This window comes from Opisthorchis viverrini (genome assembly GCF_000715545.1).
Source record: "Opisthorchis viverrini unplaced genomic scaffold opera_v5_156, whole genome shotgun sequence".
NCBI classification, from domain to species: domain Eukaryota; kingdom Metazoa; phylum Platyhelminthes; class Trematoda; order Opisthorchiida; family Opisthorchiidae; genus Opisthorchis; species Opisthorchis viverrini.
The window spans coordinates 183,961-203,841 of NW_008751814.1; the positions used below are offsets into that span (position 1 = coordinate 183,961).

General features: G+C 44.1%; 3 protein-coding genes across 3 annotated transcripts in view; 1 reads left to right on the top strand and 2 right to left on the bottom strand.

Annotated features, from left to right (window-relative positions):
• The window catches only part of T265_07080 (hypothetical protein), a gene marked incomplete at both ends in the record, with an annotated part of 52,292 nt that extends 49,936 nt beyond the window's left edge, over nt 1-2,356 (bottom strand). The window contains 2 exons of the mRNA XM_009172518.1: nt 638-717; nt 2,136-2,356. Of these exons, the coding sequence (XP_009170782.1) occupies nt 638-717; nt 2,136-2,327 (272 nt within the window). The remainder of the gene's footprint in view (nt 1-637; nt 718-2,135) is intronic.
• T265_07079 (hypothetical protein) overlaps nt 1-14,893 on the top strand; it is a gene marked incomplete at both ends in the record, with an annotated part of 29,408 nt that extends 14,515 nt beyond the window's left edge. Inside the window, one exon of the mRNA XM_009172517.1 lies at nt 14,708-14,893. Coding sequence (XP_009170781.1) covers nt 14,708-14,893 — 186 coding nt within the window. The remainder of the gene's footprint in view (nt 1-14,707) is intronic.
• Nucleotides 14,894-18,284: 3,391 nt separating this feature from the next.
• Nucleotides 18,285-19,881, bottom strand: part of T265_07081 (hypothetical protein) — a gene marked incomplete at both ends in the record, with an annotated part of 1,956 nt that continues 359 nt past the window's right edge. Inside the window, 2 exons of the mRNA XM_009172519.1 lie at nt 18,285-18,343; nt 18,373-18,490. Of these exons, the coding sequence (XP_009170783.1) occupies nt 18,285-18,343; nt 18,373-18,490 (177 nt within the window). The remainder of the gene's footprint in view (nt 18,344-18,372; nt 18,491-19,881) is intronic.

The following is a 19,881-nucleotide window of genomic DNA, read 5'->3' on the forward strand; positions in this document are numbered from 1 at the left end:
TGTGTGTGTGTGCGCGCGCACGACAGTAGACGAACCACCGACACAAGCGCCTGAAAATAAAACAGCTACAACCAACTGTGAGACTGGAGCGGTAGTAGGGAACACACCGCTCGCCAGAAGCGGAAGTACCGCTAAGGCGCAAACAATTATGATTTATACGTCTATGCACATGGTTGAGAGCCAAACTAGTGCAGCAGCAAGGATGGCAGACCGTGATTAGTCACGATGTGGAGGACGTACCGAGAACACTTACAGCGAGCTACTGAAAGTCCCAGTAAGATATTGGTAACCAATATTAAGCGCAGTCAACATCAATGTGGGGATGATGGCTCCATAGAGAGGGACAAAAATTATCAAACAGAGGAAATAAGGCAGTTATTAGATACTAGTCATCGGATTGATCCGACTAAGCTCATAATTGACGCAGACGATTGGTTATCAGGTGCCATGCAGAAATCACCAGCCGGTGTTCCTACCCTTTATTTTATGCAACTAATATGTTCTACGTTGTGTTATGTGTCAGAAAATAGGCAAGTAAGGTGAAGTATGAATCCGACAGTCCTTATGATGTGATCAAGCCGCTGGTATGAAAACCGAAAATGACCCACCGGGATAGAAAAAAGCTGTGAGAACTTACGGGGATTTTTGGATTTTCAATTGCACATGCTGCCTGTTGGGCAGTTGGACCCAAAATTTGGTACTCATAAAGTAAGTGCCCTATGAAAATAAATACAAAAAGCGGGATGGTAAACGAAAAGATTGAAAGTGTTTTGGGAATTAAGTCATCAACTAGGATTTTGAAGCGGTTGCGACGATCCGAACAGGAGTTTCGGCTATTCGGCCGCTCAGGGCCGGGCAATTGAGTATTCTAACTACTATCCGGGAGGTTACGGGTCCGAGACTTCCAGGGTTTTGTGAGATGCTCACTGCTGGTGAGTCCCAATAAGGATGGAACAGTTGTACAATGCTGCTCCACTTTTCAGCGTAGATTGGCTTCACTCAAGAGACGAGGTCCCCATAAAGTATTTCCAAATCTCCTCACACTAACAACTGTTCATGGCCTTGCCACCCGGGACTCTCGCTAAGTAATACGTGACATCGAACAAAAGTATGCACAAAAAATTTCTAGTTTATATTTAACAGTATGCATTACATACAAGTAAACTACGTTGCAACGGTGAGTCCCATAGGATCATTGTTTCGTGAATCGCGAAATGGGTCGGTGAATCTATGTGAGGGACTATATTTTCACTACAGGTACCACCAAGGCCAGAGTCGAAAGATCTGAATAGTCATTAAATAATTTGCAAAACTTCCACAATTTACAGTGCAGCCTGAAGAAGAAAACACTTCACCTGCCTCTGGCATCGTACTCGGAATAAAAAACAAGATGCTGTCTGTTCAGTATTGACAAGACTGCCCAGCTTTAGTCTGTTATATATATATATATATATATAACCATTACGAAGATGACACAAAGATTTAGTACGGATGGATGGTTAATATAGCAGTTCGGAACACAAGGCCGGAATCCCGCTTGCTGCTCTCGATTCAGTGTCTCACGAGCCACCGTAAGGCGACGAAGCACAATTGACGCCAAGTCTCGTTACGACCGGGGTCAAGCTGATCCCCCTGTGGCTACCACACTCACCCCGCGCCCCTTTTTGAAAATGAGCACTATCACCGACTCTCCCAAGTTGCCCAGGACAGATTCCTTTCCCAAATGCAAGCAAACAGATCAGATAAGCGTTGACTGAGGACTTCAGCCCCATCTTTGAACAGTGCGGATGCGAGGTCATCCGGACAAAGAACTCGGTAGTGCTTGAGAGAACACATGCAGTCGCAAACCTTCGAGACCATCCAAGGTACTACTTCACCTGTGGGCTCTAGAGGAGTGCCAGCTGGCGGCCACGACAGTTGTTGTTCGAAGTATTCAGCCCATCGGTCGAGGCGTTCTTCTCTATTCGAGATGATCGTTCCATTCTGATGTTTGATGGTTTCACTCACGGGTGGTTTCAGGGGACGGTCGCACGGCTCAACTAAAATAATCTTTGGGCATTACGGCCTTTCGGGGCATCTTCCATTTATTTGGCTTTTTGTGTCCACCATACTTCACTATCGACTCGCACGCTCACTTTCACTTGACGTCTGATAACTCTTCGTACCGGGTTATGTTCGCGACCGGCTGGGATATTTCTCCCAGATTTAAGCAGTGCCACCCTTCCGTCTGATATCCAGTGCTTGCGTGCGCCTGGTCGGGCCGTGACACAGGCAAAATTCCAAGCACTATACAAATAGGTGGCAATCTCGTCCCAGTATGAGTCCATATCTGATGGTGGAGCATTTGGAAGAGAATCTAGAATCTAAATTCTTGTAAATTCGTCCAACATCCGGATCTGCCAGTCTCTCAGTTGCCAAGCGATTTGTTCGCACCTTACGCGGCCCAGGGAAATGTAGGGATAAGCAAATCCGGACGAGTGCGCGGTCGGAATCCGAAAATGTGTTCCAGAACGACCGGCAGTCAGTTATTGATCCGGGCTAATGGAAAAGTGATCGATTTGAGTTTATCACCGGTTCGCATTTGGAGGACACTATGTAGCCAGACGACTTCAGCTACTTAGGAAGTCAAATCCATGTCGTTCCCTAATTGAGTCTCAGATACGCTAAGCCTTTCCACTTGTGCATTCATATCTCCGGCAACAACAACGTTAAGTCAGCTTTAGCTAGCCGCAACATGGCATTCAGGGCGTGGTAAAAACTGTCTTTGACGGCGTCGGAGCTACAGTCAGTTGGGGCGTAAGCAGACACGATGAACAGACATTGATCAACTTCCCGATTGTAAGACTCCTTCAGGCGTTGCCAGACGAACCCCACACAGGCGAATATCAACGGATATCCAGTCAAGCAAGGATACTTGCGCCCTGTACATCCTGCCACAACAACCTCTTGATGACCAGAGGTGTGTAGCTGGAAGTTGTGGTGTTTGATAGGGCGGTCAGCCCAACCATTGTGCTTGCATCTTGAATTCTTGTCTCTGAAACACAGCCCACATCGGTGCCAAGCGAGGCAGTGTGAGGGCAAGAGCAGCTTGTTTTACTTCTCGCTTCACACTGAAGACATTCAAGGCAGTCAAGCAGACTAAGGCATGAAGATTGATTTCGAGAGACCTGAGGATGTCGGCGCCATGTGACGAGCAGATTTTACACGCAAAACCGATGCAAGACAAACGGAGTCATCAGTCCTGAGTGCTGGGTCTACAAGGAGAGAGCTATTAATGGGGTGGAGAGCGGTTGGATAGAGAAGGGAGGCGTCAGCAGTAGGCTGTTTTCGTCTATGCCGAACTAAACATATGTACAAATGTCTCCAAGGTTGTATGAAACCGATAAATTCCATGTAATCACTCACTGCACAAATTGAGGTTGTGATGTTCGATAATGTAGGAAGCTATTCGTGTGTTCAAGGTCACCCAGCATGATTGCAAAAAAGTTACGATTCACGGTTGCGCGCAGCCCACACTTCGCCAATCATCAGTAAGCGAGACTGTGAAACACGGCGGAATTGCGTAAGCTGCTTCAGTTCCACCACACCGATGTCTGTCCATCCATCCCAACAGGAAACAGGTGTGTATGCAACCGGCAGAAACAGGAAAGATCGCTGTTTACATACACGCCGCCAGGGATGGTTGCCAGACAAGAGCGTAGATGCCGCAGTCATGCATAAACAGGACGTCAAGTCTCTGGATGGTGGATCATAGGTTGGGCATACTTGCTACTGTAAACATTGAATCTGAATATCTTGGTCAAAAGTGCACCGGTAAACACCACGCTCCTCTGTGTTTTAACATAGCCCAACATGACTATGTTCCCCATTGAGAAACTGGATGAATGCTCGCCTGGGAGTATTTATGCATTCCCGATACACAATTCCTGTCAGAGTTCAAAGTAATATCAAAGGACGACAATAATCGTATGTATTCTCGATAGGACATGCAGAGATAGTATGGCCCCTGAAAACTAGGGACTGTATGTTACTATTAATTACGTCGACCGACTTGTGCACCAGGCTCCATTTCGCTCATCCGGGCGCACAGATATAAAGGGTACATAGGTGGCGAAAAGTCAAGACGTCAACCACCAGATCTGCGTGGTGTAACGAATAGAAGATGAAAACGGTACAAGCTTACATCATAGCTGACTATTTTGATAATGTCCTCTCACAAAATAAATTGAGTGCCACTTGATGGAGTGAAAATTGTTTTGTTACTAGAGTGCAACAGCCACAAATTACAACGAGATCCTTCTCATTAATTGGCCATTTAATTAATTAACTATTATTAATTAACTAACTGTCCTTAGTAATATTGTAAGTAGTTTATCAACTCTGAAACATTATTATAAACTAACTGGTAAATTAACTACTATCCTCACCAATAATATCGGCAAATTATTCAACCCCTCAACACACAGCACGTTGAACGTCAACTCTAGAAAGTATTCATTTTGATTGACGCGTTTAAGTTAGCCAGAGTCAGAAAAATAAAACATTCAATCACTAACATCTCTGGCGCATCGACAAACAGTGCAGAGATGCCCACCGTGATGTTCGCGGAAAAGCTAAGTTACTATGTGAAAAGTAAAGTTTGATCGCCACTTTTGTTTCCCATTACGCAGGAACGCAGGACAAAGCTGGGAGCAAAACAATCATAAGTCCATTCGAGTCGGCTTCCGTTTCGGGCCTGACAACATTTTAGGCATATGAAAGACAATCAGTTGGTGAAGGATTCTCATTCGCAAAAGGCAAGTGAGGCGAAAACTACCTCGTTCGTACAGTCGTAGCATCCTTCCAGCACCTGGTTGTCATGCAACCCGAAGGAATCACCAGGGGTGAGATACCGCCAAGTTGCCCAAGTCCAGACAGGAACACACGAGATGCAGAGGTTGGGTCTATACCACGGACCATCCGGTCAATAAATTCGCGCATTAATCAATAAGCAGTCTCAGCTAATAATCTCCTTAAACGGCAAGAGATAGATCAAAGTTAGACTTTCTGCAAGCCGAAGGTATAGCACAACTGGATCAAGCAGAAGAAACGGATCTGAACCTCACAGGACTAGATTGGACGGTGTGAAGATCGCTTGATGGATACATGAATTGAATGCGACGAAGTTATCGATCCCTTCAGTCATGCCATCGCCCACGGTATTGGGAGGGGGATGAAATACTCAACAATAATCAAACCGCTCTTGAGGATTGACTTACAATTCCGTTCAAAGGGAATAGTGATAGTACGCCTACTACTTGAATGAATTGCCGGCATGTGATTTTCTTCAACCAGGTTACTGAATGAACCCTTTCTCATGCTTCTGTTAGGTTGATACTCCTTGATAAGATCATCGCATACTTGCTCGAAATTCAGCGACAACCTACCACGGTTTTCGCTCTTTTTAGACTCGTCAGGCATGCGTAGTCTCCACCAAAATTAATTAGTACACGGACATCAGGGTGGATGGAGTCGGAGAATATTATGATGGGAAGATCTGGGTTTCACATTGGATGCTAATATGCTAACGGCAATGCCACCAGAAGGAAGCCGGAGGGTTTGAATACTGCCAAGTTGCCCAAGCAGTGAAAGTCGAGAGGCGGCGTCCGGGTTCTAACCACGGACCTTCCGGTCAGTACATTCGCGCTCTGAACACTTGGACCATCTCGCCAGCTCGCATTAGTGACAAACAAAGTGGATTGAAGTCATCCTAATAGTAAACTTGTTTAAATAAATTATTTACAAAAAATATACGCCTCGATCCGAAACATCATCAGCTGATCTGATTAAACGACAAAATAACGGCAACAAATCAGTGGGGTGTATAATCATTTCGAACATTTTTATGGCTTGGTTCCTCATGCACAGGGCTGTCACGTTTGATGTGAAGGTCCACAGATGATCAGTAATGATAATATATTTTTATTCGTTAATTCCATGTTCGCTCGGGTTTTCAAATAATATTACCAAACCGCACATCGCCTGCCGCGAAGCATGCCGAGCCACCGATCAGCATAAGCAGACAGAACAAAGAATGAACATTATGATTTTCCAAGTCCGCTAAAAGAATGCACGAATGAAAAGTACGAAACATGTGGAGAAAACGTACTGTTGTCAGATGAGCTCGTCTCTTGTACTCTACGTTTGAGCGACAAGTAAAAAAACATAAATTATGTGAACGTTCGATCAACTAGCCGGCTACAGCTCCCGATGTGACACGCCAGGGAACATTACTACCCTGATTTTTGTGTCTGTCAGTTTAGGCCAAACAGCGACCTGCGGAATTCTAACTTTTCATTCCGATGCGGCTTGGAAACGGCACAAGAGGCTAAAAGAATGCAATTCACAAATAAAAAAATGAATGACTAATTGAAGTGATTTGCCGGAAAAGCAAAGGATTAAACACGAGCGTTTGTCGAAATGACTGCCATCCGGCTGTGATGAAACTATCACCACCCCTTGGTCATTCGAGGCGACTGCCTAACCTGTTAACTAGTCCGTTAATTGTCATTCGACCTCGTTTATGCTACAAAGTCGGCAGAGAGAAAAACTTCAAAAGATTCCTACACTATTGTGTATACGAGCTTGCAAGCATGAAATGCAGAGGGAGGACATATTCTACCATACCTCAAACGTCAAAGCTCAGGATGACTTCGTGGGGCGAAAGAAATATAACTGTATCGCAGGGTTTGAAGTTGCAAATAGCTTTTAAATTACGGCAGCATCTCATTACAATCCGTTTGGCGAAATGACGTGGAACAGACTGATCGCAACAGCGTCCTACTGGCATTGGTTGACGGTAGCACTTATAGTTCGGCGCTGTCTTAGCCAACAGTGACAGGCGAACCAGAAATGAATTCGATCCTCGGAATAAGCGCCATGGCATTGAAGGCTTGCTCTAATCCAGCGTTTGCGAGGTCACCGAAACCGTTTGCGGAAGGTCGAGAAAAGCATTGTTTATCACTGTTGTTGTCATGAAACGAATCAAATTCAGAGTGGGCCACACGAGTACTCATCAACAGGAGCTATAGCATCAGCCATATATCAGACAGTACGGCTTTGAGGCTAGTGATCATCAGGGAGATTAAGCTTGAATGCATTGATGTTGCTTCAACCTGTCAATAAACGTTTTGTAGTTTCCTCATTTTGGATGTGCGCACGTCTGAAGAGCATATCCAAGGGTGAGTGTTCACTGATTTACGCAAATAAGATCTGTTCTAAATGGATTTTTACACAAACTAAATTGAAACCAATGCACGATAAACAGCTTATCAGATGCGATATACGTTAACCGGAACGCCAACGGTGAAAAACTACTGTGTGAGGGTACCACAAACACAACCGTCAAGGGAGCCCAAAAGTGTGAGTGGGACAGGTGACTTCCCTTGAGACGCCAAGAGTTTTTTTACCAGTCCCCCGATAAAACCGGGGTTAGCTATCTTGCTGAGAGTGGCCCGGGGTGGCAAAGGAGTTGAGAGAACTTCCTACGTTGGATTAATTATTCGCCAAACCATTTATAAGTAGGCGGATAAGTAATTCATCGTTTCGACCGCTGCACAAACCGCGCAGCCTTTATACTCTCTTCAGATTGTATGGCAGATACATTCTACAAGGGACCCACAGCTTCGAGAGCTTAATGGGGATACCGAGTATTTTGCATAAAGGTGACATGACCGGTGAACTTCCAGATATAAGGCCGATAGTGGTCAGTCACATTGTGGATGGCTTGAATGGAAGCATGCATCTACCACGTGCAATGCAGAAATCCTTATTTGGTGCACGCTCGTACTGCCATTTTCGTTCCGCTTTCAGTGAGGGTGGAATGTGGTGCGTGAGTCTGGACTCGAACCCTCAGGCGACACCTTTTCATAGCTACCGAACACAATCATGAAGCTGTAATGACTTGGCAAACTGGTGTATGGGACTATGTTTAGTAGTGGAAAACCATGATAATCCCCAAGTACTGTGAATGACAAGCAATCACATGATAGATGAGATCCTTTGAAGTTGGTTGAAAAACACCGTAGAAAATGTCATACCGATGAGAGTCCATGACTCCCCTTTGAACACGGTCGTTACCGGAAGCGTCAGATGGATGGCGATGCGAAAACAGAGAGCAGAAACTGTGGCGACAGTGATTAGCTCATCCTCGCCTTATTCGATATTATTGAAAACTTGTTCAATGATAAAGTCTGGTTCTTCAAATTCCGAATCACTACCAGTTCTTGATGACTAAAGACAGCGTCAACTGATTGAAATGAATTGTTTTTGGTGTTAAACTTTACTATAGACATAATCAACCTAGAGGAAGGACAGAATCGCTTTGCATTTGCACTTTTTACCAGCAAGTTACATCGCCCTAGGTAGCACTTGGCAGATAACGTGCATAGAGCGAACAACAGCTGACATCAAGGGAGCCGTTGATGGGAAGATAAATGTAAGATTAACTTTGGATAGAAGTAGATTGTGCTGTTGTGATAATGTGTTGCTGTGACAATTACAACTTTTTACTAGTATTAACCCAGTCGTTTCGTGGTTACGCATTCGTTTGGCAACTGTATTTTTGCGCTATTTTATTTCATTTACTCCGAGACATAATTGTGGGCTTACCCGTTTTTCTCGCTGATGGATGAAATGCCTAGTCAATAGGCGACAGTTATCGTCAGTAAGCAAATTTAGGGATATGCCACTCAAGCCCTAACCAAAAAAACTGGAAACTAAGTTCGGTAAAATTACACGATCACCCTAGGATACCAACTCAGCGACAGAGATTTTCACGAAGTTTTCTAGCCAGGTGCCTGAAAACCTGTTTATTTGTATGAAATTTCGACTAATGCTTCCCAAATCACGTTTCGTAGGAAGGTTTGGATAATGGCGTCTCGAGCATTTGAATATTCAGGGTGACCGACACCCCCGGGCTGTCGTCTTGAGAAGTATCACTATCCAAACCTATGCAGCTCACCACATTAGGATACGCGTTTGGGTTTTTGGTTTGTGTTTCGCTTTGTAGCTGAATCTTAAGTCTGTTATGTATGTATGTATCATGTGCGTTTCACCAATAGATCTGCAACTATCTCACACTGCCACTCAGAACATCCCGGGGATATTAGTAAATAACAAAGTAGTTCAATTGTGACACCTTTTCGGTGCGTAGCTGCCATGCCGCCCGAATGAAGCACGAAGACTGAGGTACTATCAAGATGCTGATGATGGAGACGTTGGGTTCGAACCAAGAATCTTCCGGTCAGTAAATTCGCGCTCTAACCACTGAGCCATCTAGGGAGCGTTAAGTCTATGACGACGTTCGAAGTGAATTTACGTGGGCACAGACAACATTGATAATTAGTTGTGGTCAGTTAGCAGTTCGTGTCGCAGTAACGTGTTATGAGGAGTGCAAGTCAGTAGGTCATCCTGGAAATCCATAGTGGGTCATTAAATTTCGAGAGTTACGAGCCATCAGTCGAGCCCACACCAAGTAAGGGGTACTGAGCTGATTGCATAAGTCATTAATCGCGAACCACATGTCAAGAAAGATTAAAAGGCTGGAACCGATTGAGAAATTAGCGTTTTAGAATTAATTGATAAACAGTCGGTGGTTTCATAGCACGACAAATTTTCGTTCTTGACATAAAAGCTTCGTCAGGTCAAATGAGTAGGCTAAAGAGTTCGCCAAGTCTTAAACCAGACGAAAAGTTTTTCAGCAAAGACGTCTTCTGCACTAGATCAGTTCTGAATGTCTTGTAGGCTGGTGTGGTTGCTTAAATCTCACGGCTAACGAGTTGGGAAAATATCAAATCATTTTGATCGGTTGGGTTCATGATCTTCCGGTTCAAGGTGCTTCAACTGATGCCACTGGTCTGTGTAAGTTCGAAAGTGCCACGACAAATTGGTTGGAGGTGAGGGAGTGGCAGTAAGATGAAGTGGAATTTTTCCCGGCTTGGTTTATGCACTTTAGATCTATGCTACTTCAGTTGATGACACCCCTTCACTGATAACCACACACCAGAACGTGTCAGCTCGCGTGTCCTCCACAAGCTTGCCAGCTGCACACTTTCTATTTTGTTCGCAGTGGGATGCTCGGCGCTTTCCAGCGCCTCGGTCATCGGCTTCCGTGGTGTGAGCCGTAATCTCCACCTCTAAAAACTTTGATATTTTCTGAATCTTTGTGTCCCATGTCTATTGTGTCCAAATGGACCTAAGTGCAGTAATTGCATTTAATTTTTTATACACACTCAGTAGTTGCATTCGATATTTCGATGACACCAGTGCAAAACACGGTGCTCTCCTGGAACGTTACTCTTATGTTAGCTATGTTCGTAACCCTTTGAATGGCTTCAGGTGTCCCTAGTTTGCATTGAATAACGGCAATCCCAATCAATCCCTGCTAGGTTTCGCCACCGATACCAATACTCTCGGCATGTCCTAAGTCGTCTAAAGATGATGCGGCAAGTTGGGCTGCACAATATTCAGCTGTACTCAATGAAAAGAGTATCACATTACACGAACTTTTTGGCATCGGACTGATATACGTTAATTGTGCTGTGACCAAAATAGCATTCCGAGATGGCTCAACCTGATTTTGAAGCACTAAAAGTAGACATTTATCCGTTCGACGAAAGTTCACGCAGTGCTAGCCTTTAAAGCAAAACAGATAAAAAATTATTTCTGATAATTAGGTTCTGAAAATCTTATTCGCTTTGCTTACGGATGAGCGCGGACGTCGCAATCCTAAAGATGAACACCTACAGCTACAGACTCGGTTACAGTACGCATGTGGTGTCGATATAGGACTTGCGCAACCAGGCCAGTCACACTGAAGCACAAACGTAACTCAAATGGCAGTTACGGTTGATTGAAACAATCGTTGTGTGTGTGTGTGTGTGTGTGTGTGTGTGTGTGTGTGTGTGTGTGTGTGTGTGTGTGTGTGTGTGTGTGTGTGTGTGTGTGTGTGTGTGTGTGTGTGTGTGTGTGTGTGTGTGTGTGTGTGTGTGTGTGTGTGTGTGTGTGTGTGTGTGTGTGTGTGTGTGTGTGTGTGTGTGTGTGTGTGTGTGTGGATCACTCGGGGGAACTACCCGACTCGTCCGACTGCCTGAATGTCAGACTGACTTTTTGGGCTAGAGGCACGCTGTCAAATCTGCATGCGATGTGCGCCTGCTGATGTGTCACATTGGTCCGAAAACGCGAATAACACAGGAGGTAAAACAACAAAGGTCAGTAATGGTGTGCATGGGCCTCGACGATGCATGCCTAGCAAATGCAAAGTCGAAATGTGCACAAAGCAACCGAATGGAATATACTATGGACTGGGGATCGGCTTGTGATCGTTGATTATGCAGGACGTTCTGAAAAGTGGTTAGATGGGGGTACGAGTGCAATTAGCCGCGTGATACATATAATCCACACCCGTACAAACATCGGTAGCAACACATATCGGTGGAGTGAAAAAAAACACGTTTCATGGTTTTATCTGCTGTTGCTATGTCCAAAGCAAACCTAGCAAAACTTTTTGTTTTATTACCTCTTATTACGATTTCCATAAGTACACCATCGAAATCAGTGATTAGTGCGGATCTGTCAAAACGTGGAAGGTGGCCGACAAAATGCAACACACAATTTCACTACCTGAATGGCTTTTGGGGTTTTTTGGTGGTCACGTGTCCTATACTGTTTTTTTCCGAGTCTTTCATCAACACAATAAAAGTTTAGGCAGCACCGAGAAAAATTGTGTGTTAGGAAGGGCGGGATTTATGGCGCTTCGTGTCATTTCTATCACGGAAACCCTCTTCAGTGTTCATGGTCACCAAACAAGCCATCCGGATTCCCAAAGAGATTTCCACTTCTAGCACTCAATCACAATCCAAACTGTTATTCACTTAAACAAAAATCTGGCTTGTTAGGAGTGCATATCACGTAGATGATTTGAGACGATTTTTTTGCCTTGACGTCAGATTTTCGCAAGAATGCTTCACTCAAAAAGATCCAATAAGATTTAACTGCACTAATTCAGTAAGCTAAAACGTCCATATTGGTTGAATAATGCTGGTCGGGAAAATTCGCTCCGAAATCAGCATTCAAATCTATATGCTGTCATCCTCAGAAGGGTCATGAATGCATTCAAATCGAACCAAGATCAAAAACTGTCCTCTGGCGCGATAAATGCCAGTATTGATTTCAGATATCACATTCCAAATTTTGCCTGTCAAGTTTGTCGCTTTCAAATATTTCTATCATGAAAGAATGAAAGTATGGTTCGACAGTACACAAAAATACTCCAGCGAATGGGGTCTAAGTAGAGTGGAACGAAAACCAACAGAATTCAGTGACGATGAATTGAGTGGAAAAAACATTTCCTAATGTAAACCAGCTGTATCATGAATATAGTAAATTCTTACACTACTCATAAGGTTGCTGAAAATCGCCCGGCAACCCACGACCGGTGTCACCCTTCTTGGGGCTCATTAGGTAGGTGCAGTTCCCCAGTTTCCGACAACCTTGTGTTTCACTTTAACCCGAATAGCACGAAGTACACTCAGATTAGCTGGGTTCCAGGCAAGTCTCCCGTCAAAACCAAATGGGTATGCAAATTAGTGTATTTCAATAGTAAACTCTCATTTGCTTGTGGATGGTTACTAAAAGTAGACCGCGCTGTTTCACAAGAAGTCGTTGTACCTGGACCGCCAAATGCTTTTGCTCCTATGAGCAAAAGGAAATCGGCTACATGATCCCCACTTGAAATCCTGAATCCCGACAATACTGACGCCTCTAACAAGACATTATTCAACCATAAGCGATACTCATAAATGAGCAACTGAACAACTGAGATGACTAGGCTGCGTTAAGACACATAGGTTTTCAAACTAACCCTGCTGAAATCTCTGAAAGATATTTGGCCAGATCCACCTAACGTGGATTCATGGTAAATGACAAGAAAACCTAATTATATGACACAAAGAGGACTTCGTATGTAACGATTAGTCCCCAGTTTTTCAACATAAATTGCCAGTCGGAACCATCGGCGATAGGTCTTAACGCATACAGAGCTGATGAATGTCTTACCCGTCTTCCAGCAGTGGACGTTCCGTATTTAGAACGACTCTTCCGATCTTGATAGGGAAACATCAGGACAAACGGTCTCGGCAACGAAGCCAGGAGTAAGTGGTCGGCACTCATTTGTGTTTGTAAAATCGGGGCTGAAATGTGAAGGGGGCGATTGGAAAAATTTTAAAAGAAAATCCAAACTAAACACTGAATTTGGTGAACAAACATAAACAAACACCAAACATGCAGTTTCTGAGAAAACGTCGTTCACCCTCGAATATCGCGAAACAGATGAAAAACTCTGACTACCAACTGTAGACAAACAATCGTACTGCGAAGGTAGCTGTTCCGAAGAGCAAAACAAGTCTGTTCGCCATCTGAAATGAATTTATTTGTCTGAAAAGTGAATTCAAGAAACAGTAATGAAAGCAATGCAAATCATCCCGTCAATCGACCGAATAACCAATTAGAAAAAACAATGCCGATGGGAGGGGGTCAAAATGTTGAGTGCACCGAGCAACAGCAACATCCCATGTGAAAAGTTGCGTCCAAGTCTAGTTCTATCAGAGTGTGAGTTGGGATACTCAGGGATAAACTGTTCGCATCGTTTGCTGTTTAAATGCTCACGTTGGAGAGCTGGATGAACAGAGAACTGTGAGATCTGCCACCTATGTCGTTGACTACGTCAGAAATGAAAGTTATTAGTTATCTAGTAGGATGTATTGGATCTCACTACCATTTATTGTCGAGTAAACATGCAAGTAAAGATGTATCATCGGTCAGCTTAAAATCCCACGCATGCAAATCGTGTGATTCAGAGAGGTAGCCTAATGACATCCACTTTTAATGGTAACCCGTGAGATATAGACGGTCCGAGTGGCTAGAAACGTAGTACTGAAGACCATATAGCAAAGTAAGCAGAAGACGGTCAACGACTCATCGGAACCAATAACGATGCTTGAAATTTCCTCCAGGTAAAAAGGTCGTCAAAAGTAATCAAAACGCACGAAGCGCTTACATAGCTTCTGGACAGCTGTACAACTGAAACGGCATTTGACCGGTGAAAAAATGATGAAGCTCGGTCCCGGTTAAAGATATTATGGGAAATGGAATCCAGCCAACGGCATCATTGTGAAGTCCCTTTGCCCGATTACGCAATTGTACGAGTCGCTCGAAACTATGGAGTTAAATCAATCGGAAAATTTCCATAGGCGTAACCAGTGATGTTGTTCGATAACTGTACGACAGCAAGTTCCTCTTCTTAAAAAAAGCGTTACGCGTAAAAATAACATATACGGGTGGATAAATAAACTATAAACCCTCTGTTATTGTAGTTGTTGATCGCCAGGATTAGGAGTCATTCGGTATCAGTGGCCGTGGTATCAATAGTCAGTGGCGATTGAAACTACCTAATCTGAAAGGAACCGATCAATGGACATCTTATCACGTTTACGAATGAGTGAACAAAAACCCCAATGGACACCACATTTATTTGCTCAACTCAACATAAAGGGGGATTCAAAAAAGTCACCCACACAAAATGGCATGAACCTTTGATGTCCTCCTGCTTTTTCAACCGATGTTTTGTAAAGTTAAACCCCGACCACCGGTTCCTTTATTTGTGGTCCAGCTACCCGGAGCATCAATTCTTGTAACTGATTTACAACGCACGCGCATCACTCCGCAGGAACTTCCATCTATCAACTGCACAGACAAGTTCAGGCGTCCTGTTGTCATAACGGTTAAGTTGACGGTGTTCCGCTTGAATGAAAGGCACTTCAAACCACGTCAACTGTCTCTACAGTGGTCACCTTAGTTGTATGTGCGAGAACAAGCGACAGATGCACAAAACAATCTGCCGATATGGATGTAAGTGGGAGAGTCTGACCATACTGGGGACAGCTAGGATTAGAAAATTCATCAAACCACAAGCAGTCAGGATATGCCTAACAAGATAGGTGCCTGAAAAGAAACACCTGGCTGAAATACCGGGAAGGATAAGCCTCTATCATAAGAGGTAAGTGCTTTTTACCGGCTAAATAAATAGCACCATCCTGCTCCTGGAACACCATTGCAAAATGTTTGCGCATTGAACAGTTAAGTTCCCCAGCTGTGCCCCTGTAACGCCTTTCCAGCATTTCATCGTTTATACGGGCAAGCCTGAAGCAAATCTGACCGACTTCGGCTTTAAACAGCTTTTAGTTCGAAACTCGGCTCGTTATATCATGTGCAAAAAACTTGGGGAATTTTAGCTTCCCGGCAGAATGTTATAACATCGCATTGACGATGTTTACTACTCACATAAGATTTTGGGTGAAGGGACAAACAACCGTCGGAGACCCTTGTGAGAATGAAAACATAGGGGCAAAGAGGAGCAGAAATAGTAACGCAGCTTTTTTACTGTTGATCAACATATCCATGTGCTAACTGTATTACAACGAATCTGACGAAATAATTAATGTCGTCCACGACAGTCAAACATTTCAATCTGCTTAATGCGTCCTTACACGGCAGCCCACTGAGTTACAGCTGCGCATCCCGAGGTTTAGTTAACTCGGATGATGCGCTGCTGCCCTGATCAGGGTTTGCCGGTATTGAACGTGCCTACGAGAAATCGTCTCATTCAGAAGTGGAGCTTTACTTGTGACATTTAAACATTTTTTAACCAAGCTCATTAATCTTAGTCAGGCAGTTAGGCTGGTGGTGTGCACTTGTTCAAATTCGCGCTCGCAAAATAACGAGACTCAGCGGTCGTGTGAGCAACCTCAGTTGACGAGCTTATGGTATAAAAAACGGGACGGGAAACCTCTATGTGACTAAAACGCACAGTTTTGTGGTTGGCCGACCCGCCGCCATAGCCAGACCGAAATATGATTGATGGTGTTTAGCTGGTTAACTTTTGCCTATATTCGTTTGTGTGAGAGTAGAACGCTGAGTAAAAAATGAACAACTTAGACCACAGCAATTTTGATAGGTGTTCGTCGAGAGATTTTCTCCGACTAAAAATTAGCGTTGTCATGGCCTTATAGCCGGCCGAAATTTTGTTGGCAAAGATTGATCCATTTCGAAAAGTCTGAAAGAGAGGAGCTGTGTGCCGCAGTACTCTGAGGGGCACGCAACTGCTCCTGGCAACATGGGAACACGTATACAGCGGCCACAAAATGATACGATGTTTAGAAGGCATAGCGCACTACGAAACTCCCACGAAAACGAACATGTGGATATCAACAAAGTGAAAATCCCAACAAATGAGACTGAATGTAGATTAATTTCACTCAAACTGGTCTGGCTGGTAGATGGTGGGTCACTTCTACCTGGTATGCTGCTGAAGGCCGCAGTTAAGAGTGAATGACACTGATAATTAGGGGAATGCCGTAAAAAAAACTAGACGAAAGAACAACGAAGATGAAGATCTAGAATAGGTCAGTGACTCATCCATAGTTTAGCACTTCGTCTTCAAGTCACATGGGCTTACCCTGTGAATTTTCAGTGGACGGGTGGGAGAAATATTTTGATGCACAGTACGGTTATCCGGAAACGAGAAAATGCATATCTTGACATGGGCCATGTGTACGCATGATTGGGGAAAACACCTGGATCTCATGCTGCTACTCAAAATGAACGTGGAAGACTGAGATCGCAACCTTTCCTGAACCCTAGAGAAAACCTTAAAGTGAACTCGTATTCATGGATCGTTGTCCATATTTCCAAAACAGCTCCATAATCTCACCTGAAAGTCTGAGGATTCAAAACAATTTCTGCCTCTGACAAACTGGTTACAGAACTTGGAAACAGCTGACTTATACCACCAAGATAGACGACGTTCAGTAATGACAATCCCACACTCAGCTACAACCCTTCGTTAAGGTCTGAAAGCTGGTCTGCAAAGTGGAGGACAATATAAATGTCCACACGGGTACACCGCCCTGTAGGCAGTCGTAGAAACTGGGATAGGACGGGCTCACCGAAATAATGCGACATCGGAAATAAAACGGCACTAAAAGCAACGATCATATGGTCGATGACTGCCGAGGAAACCGCGGCTAAGTACGTCTCGAAAATTAAGTGCATTCGGCAGGAAACGCTTCACAAATTTGTACGCTACATTGGTCTTTAACAGTCGGCTTATTCATCTCGAATGCAGTTAACAGCAAAGAGACCCGTATGACCACTGAGGCAGGAGAAAGCTCCACATGTTTCATTTATCTCGCGATTTTCTTAGCGAAAATCCGATGCGTTCAACCCCGTCTGGATCTCTTGCAATTCAGCACAGGAGCAGAGAACGTTCAGACCAAAACTGTTCGACAAGAATAAGCCGTTGACGATTGACGTGGCAGACAGGAAAAGAGCTTCATTAAGACATGATCGCCAGGATATTGAAACATGTCTGAGAATCCCGCCTAAGCCGAACTGATCAGTCATGTTTTTAGTGAATTAGGCTGAGAAAAGTCAGCTGACATTTATCCAGTGCGACACCTACCGCTGCCGATCGGTGGTCGGATACCAACATTTGGTCGAAACGCAGTAGCAGTTCAGCGGTTATCGGAGGATGAGGAAATATAGCTTCCGGATTTCAACTGCTTAATCCACGTGAACCCAGACTCGTGGCCCAAGAAGAGCATGTTACTTCACGTTGGTGGCTGGAGTGCAAAGTTTGTAGAGTGATTCGTTAGCAAATCTAGAAGGCGACTCCCAACACAAAAGACTCACAGTTAGAGAGTCGTTCATGATCATTCGAATTCCCCCGTTTTGGTTTGTATGTCCAGGAAATATCTCAAACCAAGTGCTCCCCATGGATTTTTTCACCAGCTTTGTTTCGAAACGAAGGGAAACTGAACAAATTTCATTGCTTTTGCTAGTAGTGCAATGAGAACTACCATTAGCCCCCTCTCTCTCCGAAAAGGATACACATCCAATAATGGCGAGCTTTGACTATTCTTGAGAAATAAATCAACCGCAGTGGAACAGAGCTCAGCCGAACTTATCAAACTCTTCATATGGATGAGATCCTTTATATCCCTTCGAAACTTTTAGAATAAATACGGCAGCTCACTAAGTACATAGGGCAACAGTTCACATCTGAACGGTCAACTATTCGGTGAGATATCATCATAGAGGTGCGACAGGACATTGCCGCCACCCAGTTGTCTTCCCACCGCTGTTCTTATGACGCTAATACTGTCAAGTCAGGCGGTTAACGAGTCCCTTCAATCCTTCTCTTGACACCAACATGGTAATCCAAACAGCCGACGCACACCAACACTTACTGGCAGAAAAACGTGTGATATCAATCACCTGCCACATGGAAACTGTCCGAGAGTTGGGAGCTGTCCGTGTAGTGGCCGTAACCGTAGCTACTAATGAGGTCAACCAGGTGGGTTGTCTGCTTCTTTGTTAACCCCCAATCGTGTGCCTACGGCGGAGGACCAGCATCATGTAGGTGGTAAGAAAACAGTTGCTGGTTGGATGTAAAATATTTTAAAATCCGGGACTCCGAAGAGGATCGCCCCATCCATTTGAAAGAAGCAAGTCAGACCATCGTTACGCACGTACGTTACGGGATAGTTGCGAACTTTGAGCTACGGAGCCTGCGATGTAAAACAATGTATCAACTGATATTGGTAACAAGATTATGACATCGATAGATGGCTATACCCAGTTTGAAGGTGGATAATATTCGCAAAGATGGCGATCGGTTCTAGTGAGCGCAATTTATGAGTGGGTGATAATTCCGACAAGAGGGCTATCGACAACAATACTAACACAAGAACGCCGGCAAGAAACTGGCTAAGAAACTCAGTAGTTTGCTTTGGATCAAAGGCTCGGAAAAAGTGCGATTTGGAGTGCATAAACCTTAAGACTCTCGAATCCCTTCGAGGAAGCACTGTGAAAAATGAAGTTAATCCAAGAAAAATTCGTATTTTTGAAGATTACTCTCAAAAATCTGAGATGCAGGTAACGAAGAACCAGAAATATAACCTTCAATATAGTATTGATACCACCCACGGCAATGTGTTCACGAACGCTGTCGCCTTGAATGGTGAAGAAACGCTTGCAAGCCGATTGCACGTCTCGTCGAACATCTCGACCGATACATAAGATGTAATCTGATGAATGGTGAAGAAACGCTTGCAAGCCGATTGCAAAGCTCGTCGAACATCTCGACCGATACATAAGACCACTGTAATCTGATCACGTGGAAATCGACAGAAGCTCGGGGCCTACGGAGGTCTCACAAGAATCACTTCGTGTATCACAGAAACAGGTCCAAAAAAGGAAGCAAAAGTATCACCGATCAATCAAATTTTCGAACCGTTCATGTGTCTTTGCAAGGCAACAAAGGTTTTTCAAGATCCACGCATCAGCCTATCTGATTTCTGCAGGGATTGCACTTGATATGTGAATTTTTGACAGTTACAACAGTCTACACGGGAACAAAGGCAGGTGGATTGTACGGGTGCCCACAACCGGTTCATGGCTGCAAGTAAAAAGTCAGAGACCCTTCAAAATTAGTTGCTTCATCGCTGAGATAACTTTCGTGTACTGTATTCAGCCTATATTTATGAAATGGCACACCTCTATCTAAACGAGTGATAAGTAACGGAATACGTTAGCTGTCTGTCACTCGCAAAACAGCCTCCTTGAGTCAAACTGTGTTGGTAACTCTAACAGATCAAAATACTTGTGAATGAAACACGCTATTAAAAGACCACGAGGAAAAAACAAGTGAACCGGGAACGCCAAATGAAACAAATAGCCAACGTCACACCTCCAGCCTTTGAACTCATAAATACCAAGTGAAGG